The 6,053-nt window shown below is 42.3% G+C and overlaps 1 protein-coding gene across 1 annotated transcript in view; it reads left to right on the forward strand.

The window, feature by feature from the left end:
* Positions 1-5,608, forward strand: part of T265_14075 (hypothetical protein) — a gene marked incomplete at both ends in the record, with an annotated part of 18,402 nt that extends 12,794 nt beyond the window's left edge. The window contains one exon of the mRNA XM_009171918.1: positions 5,397-5,608. Coding sequence (XP_009170182.1) covers positions 5,397-5,608 — 212 coding nt within the window. The remainder of the gene's footprint in view (positions 1-5,396) is intronic.
* Between the last annotated feature and the right edge of the window lie 445 nt (positions 5,609-6,053).

Consider the following 6,053-nt stretch of genomic DNA (forward strand, 5'->3'; position numbering starts at 1 on the left):
ATAACAAAAAGGGGAATCGAGTTGTACATTATAAAAAAATAGAAGACAGGAATCAACACTGGATAAACCTTCTTTCTATTAATTCGTTCACACTAATCGCCTTTTTTTATCAACTTTTGGAAATTCTCAGACAATAGCTTAGCTAGAACTAGACCCGGAATCGTGAGGGATTGTAGGAGAAGTTTATCTAGCCTGGCAAGTATGGTTCCACCTTCCTGCAACATCCAACGTGATACACGTCAAGCTGTATCGTAGCCAGGAAGCCAGAGATTAATGTTGATACTGCGGAAAACCTGTTAATGCCTATGAAGCGGGTCAGGTTTAATGTTGTCTGACTATTCTGCCTGAACAGCTACCAAGAGGAGTCGTTGTTGGACGCTATGCATCTGGCGATGAATGTTGAAGAAAATAGCTTAGGGATCATTTTAGGCTCCTGCACCAATCATCGCTTCAGAATCCGTGAGCAACCATGACTCATAGTGGCGTTTCGATTATCGTGCACCAAAAACTGTGAGTTCGTTTCGGATGTATAAGTTCACGTTGATTCATAAGACAATTTTTATGAAATTTTTCATTGCATCTCTCTTCCGAAGCACAATGTATTTTCTGTTCACAAAGCATACATCCATGCTGATAATTGAAACATGCTTTCGCCAACATGCCAAGCATTTCAGCGTGTCACTTCCTTCCCATTGGCATCTTAAGAATAGCGCTTCGTGATCACTCGTATGGTAACTGTCACCGAGGGGCTGATTGAGTTCAAGCTCTTTCACATCTTCCATATCGCTGGATTAGTAGGTATTTAATCAAGTCGAATTCTTGTTGTTTGATGAAATCCTGAACCAGCTTCGAATCAAGGGCTCTCTCTAAAATCGTAGTATTCTACTAGAAGCTCAAGAACAAGCGAGTCGATTCCCGGAGATTCAAACTTGCCGGGCGCGTAGCACTTATATATGGATATGCAGAAGCGGTGAGGTTACGGCAGGAAACAGCGTTTCCATAAACATATTCCTTGGGTACCTAGAAATCGTCATTAAGTATACATACTGTTAGAAGATATGGGTTGAATGCTTACCTGCAAAAAAGTGCCACAGTGCCTCTTGTGCACCGGAAATTGTAGTTGCATACAATACTCAGATTATATGCAGGTTCAAGTACCGTCTTGGAAATCCATGTTATCGAAACTGTGGTCGAAGGTGTTATTCTACTGTGTGTATCAGCTGCCTTGGTCGACTCCTCACATTGTTCAGTATATTTAAGACAAGTTTTGTTGTGACCACCTGAGCCTCCAGCTTATGGATTGGCTCCGTCACTTGTCTAGTCCTTCCATACTAATGAACAGCTCCTAAATATCTCGAAATACCCTAATCCGATTTCTCATATAATCATTACGGATGCGAATACAAGCCGTTTGAAGTACTAACAACACGATCTACTATCAGAAGGTGGCCCCATTCGCGATCCAGATCACAAGTTATCGATGGCGTGCGCTGAAGGTTGTATAACTACCCTCCTCTGTTCCTCTACCGATCTGGATTCTGTGAGTTTGTGCAGATGATGAAGGTCGAAGTCGGTGGTAAGAATACGTGAGGCAAACTTGTCCTAATACCGCATAGACTGCGTTGAAGTGTACACGCGCAGGTTTTGTGATAAAGACCACCAGTTTTGTTTACAGCCACTTGGATGAAAACGTATACTGTGAACACCAAATCAAAGCTCCGCAAGCTGATTTGAGCAATTCAGAAGATAATCACTTTACTCCCATCAAATGAAACACAAAAGAAACCAGCGAAGCAACTCACCTTCACTATAAAAGATAAGATCAGAATAAGTGGAGATTTTCTGCATGGACGAAATCATCTAGCATGTCGGTCTGGTCGAGTCTGTTATGTAGGTGCAAGTTTAACGTAGTGAATTCGATGCTAGCGGCTGCTAAATAATAATAGCCGTGGGACACCCTGATTTTCATCCACCGCCTCAAGGTAAATCAGTCTGGTTTTCGCAATATTCTAAAATGTGGGGATCGCATATATGATTCCAAACATTGGGCGCATTATTCCTCAAATGTGTTATTACATAAAAAGCATTTACATGGAACAAGTAATCTGCCAGATTTCAAAACTTTCCCGTCTTCTCTGTTTGCGGCAGCGACATTTCACCGGATGGCAAGGAACAAATAAGAGCGCATGGTAATTAGATTGTTAGGTATAGGTTGGTGCTGAATTATCGAAAGTTAAGTCGTAATATGTTCAATCACGTGGAAAACACTTGAAACCGATTGGGTAGTCATTGTTTTCGAAAAAGTTTGGTGACAATCGGTAGATTTATTGCTGGGCAACGTTTCGCTTTTGACACAAAAGCTTCGTCAGGCCAAGTGACTAGGTTCCGAGGATCATCGAGATTCACACCACAACGGCTGACAGCCGAGGCGGTGGGAATCACTAAGCCTCACAGCGTGAATAGGATCGAGGGTGTGGAGCTAGCGAGCGTATGGAAAGCGGCTTAGCACTAGCTCACCCACACAGACCAACAGAAGGTTCAAACGAAGTTCAAGAGGAACCATCAAATGAACCGAACCAGAAGAACTAGATCCTAGGCAGGACCCAAACACATGTAGGTTTCCCCACCGACCCAACACTTGTTCAACCACTCTAACACACTAAAATCCCTCGACCGACACCCAACAGAGATTTAGCTTGACTTAGCTGATTGGTTCTCCTTCCGCCTTAAACCTCGATCAACCTCGGAACTTAGTCACTTGGCCTGACGAAGCTTTTGTGTCAAAAGCGAAACGTTGCCCAGCCATAAATCTACCGATTGTCACCAAACTTTTTCGAAAACGATAAAGCCGTAATAGTAAACTAGCTAGAAAATGCAATAATGCATGGTCAAAATATGAACTTGATGGGATTGATCAAAAGCGGATGCTAAATAAAAGTTGTCGTTTTAAATATGGGCGATGTAAAGGGGCTCCAAACAAAGACCCCTTTTTTCCCGGACTTCATGGATAGTTCATCCAAGAGTCCGGCAAACTTTCACGGGCAGTGTCAAGGACCATTAAGGAGTGAGAGGAACCACTTTCAGCAACTGTCATCCGGTCTAATAGCAGAGCATTCTTTCGGCTACAAAACCTCCGTATGAAAAACAACGCACAGATGATTGCTGACTTCTTTCTATGATGAATTCACCTGTTTGCTGTTACTTGGTGCGTTTGACTCACACGCGGCAAAATTATTCCTTCGTTTGCTGCGTTATCAAACCAGGCTTTTCGGTAAAATTTTCAGGTAATATCAGCTTGAGAAATTAAGCACTCCATGACGTCTCTAGTTATTGGTTGACTTATGGATCTTTCCACTCAATATCAGATTAGGGATAACGACTCTGTAATAACTTATCTGGTTTCAATCACACTGGTTTGGAGCTAATTGTCTGTGGGTGCGCACAGGAATTACGAGCAGAAGATTATTATGAATGTATCGAGTTGAAGACAACCCACCACAGCCAGGACAACCACCCACAGCTCACCAGTGTCGGCATTGTACAGTCAGAAAATTTCAGTCTTTCACAAGTCGAAGATATTGCATGTAGGTGACTGGGCGAAAGTACAAATAGATGTACAAAACTGATTGTCGGACGGGCTGTATCTTTTTCCCAAATCTCGGCTGAAATGACAAGTTGTAGCAAATCTGGTGAAGACAGCCTCAAGCAAATAAACAGTCCGTTAGTCTCCTCACCCCGCGAAATTCATCCCCCCATTTTGCTTTTATCAAAAAGTTGAAAATGCACTACTAGGATGAAGGCTGTGGGAGCCCAACTTTTGGTTTTTCGTCGCCCGTCATAATACTTATGACGAACCACCCTAAGCCACGACATTTAAAGCAGATCCAGCAGTAGTTTTCTGGTCTTTCTTTACAATCCTTCAGACTTCCGAAATAAACTCATTGTTGATATAAATTTCATCGCGTCCGCATATGAACAGGTATACGAGATGAAAAAAGTAGTTACGGGGTATCCTTGATTGATTGATCGCACTGGTGAGAGCAGGATTAGTTGAGTAGGTGGCTACTTGTAGCTGATGAAGGCACGTAGTTCTTGTCGAACTCCTAATCCTACCCTCACGAATGAGACAGTTCAGCCAGTAATCTGCCCCGCCTACTGTACATAGCCTTCCTGCCTTACATGTTGTATACCAGTTCGTACGTAGCTAACTTGTAATCTATACTGGGGAAACGAACAGGATTTTATGCAAATATGTTTTAGAAAGTTGGTCCCAACAGAAGACCGTGGCACAAACCGACCTTGGAATTCTGGCTGATTCGCAATGTGCTCGACTCTGTTCCAATTCGTCGTCATCTATTCTTGTTTGTGATGTGAAACTGTTGGCTTTCCGCAGCTTTTTTCATCCTGCTGCATTTCGCAGGTGAAAGAAAAGTCCTTGCGTTTTAAAATGCCTCAGAATAAGTGTGTTAGAGATATGGCACATGCACGACACATGTTGTGTGGCAAGAACTCATAAATCAAAACGACGTGCCCAATAACCAAATAAATGGAATAGAAGGTTTTCGCAGCCAAGGTTAACTGATGGTAAAAGCAAAAAAACCCACACATTTTCATGTTGACAGAGGTGGACAATTTCATAAAAATTCCCCGGAAAATTTATAAAATGAGTGCGTTAGAAGTTTGACGGTTCGTAGCAGGAGACTGGGTGTGACCGCGTAGCAAATTAGGTATTTCAATGAGAGTTCGTTGATTCCGCATGAAACTCGAGGAAGAGCACGTCTCTCAGGACACCTAAACCTGACATCTGGTCATCTGCAGATTTATTTTGGGACACTGAAGTTTGTGTTTTCAGCCGTCGCTTACTTTGTTGAGACTCGAGATCCCGTCAAAACCCTTAGGGGAAGTTCGCAACCACAATTTTACGGAACAAAATTCAAAGCCGTTACTTTTTTTGCTACCAATAAATCCTAATTTCTAAAAGAAGGAATATAACGTGAAGGATACGAACTCAGCGTTCAAATTTCGAACACATTGCCACACATCAAGCCCAAAAGAAATTGCTGCCGACACTAACCACACAAAAACCATATTTTCACGAGTAGAATGTAATTTTATAGAGATTCCAAAGTCTTTCAGACAACGGCTCACAACTGGGTTGTTGAGTTGTCAGACTCCAAAGAGGAAGTTGAACAACATACCAGTAAATTCCACTCGTTTTGAAATGCCATACCTACCGTATCAGAACAACACATGTTCAAACATGAACATCCCAAGGAAATGCGTTCATTTAGTCGTCTCCTCAAGTACTGCCTGTAAGATATTTCAATATGTTTAGAGTTTAAGTGAACTAGTAATTTGGTACAAATATATCTCTAATCCCTTTTCTTAATCTGTAGGTTGTCCCCGTGGAACTTACAAGCAACACACTGGCAATCACAAGTGTTCGGTCTGTCCCCTTAACTCCGTGGCTCGGGATTATGGGCAGAACAGGTGTGAATGCTTGCCCGGCTACTTCAGACTTTCGGTAGATTCTGCGGAGTCAGAAACCATGGATTGTTACGGTACGAATGAGGTTCAAGAATCGCTTTTGTTCCCATATTTACCCTAAACGGTGTGTGCAAGTATATGGCAACTTGGTTGAAAGAACCATTACCTAAGGTAACCGCTGTAAAGTATTTTTGGAGAACGAATGAAATTAAGTGAAACATTTAGCTGGGTTCTCTTATTTCTAGGACTGACAAGCAGAATGTACAGGTTTTGACGAGAGGCAACTCTGACCCACTGTAAAAGATGTGTATAGAAAATAACACCTATACTGAACATTACATGGTGCTGTTGGTGTGCATATGGGTAATGTCAGACTATCCATTGTGTCATTGAGACCCAACATTTAAAAGACGCGATCCATCATTACTTGCACTGTCTCGCTGCACTGCATGACTGTATTGTGGAGTCACCTGTCCTTCAAAGTGTAGACAGCAGCGAATTACTGACAAGCTCATCATGTCGGATATCCGTCTAAGTGACTGACTCGCAAATCACAAGTGTGGTTA

This window comes from Opisthorchis viverrini, assembly GCF_000715545.1.
Source record: "Opisthorchis viverrini unplaced genomic scaffold opera_v5_139, whole genome shotgun sequence".
In the NCBI taxonomy this organism is placed as follows: Eukaryota; Metazoa; Platyhelminthes; class Trematoda; order Opisthorchiida; family Opisthorchiidae; genus Opisthorchis; species Opisthorchis viverrini.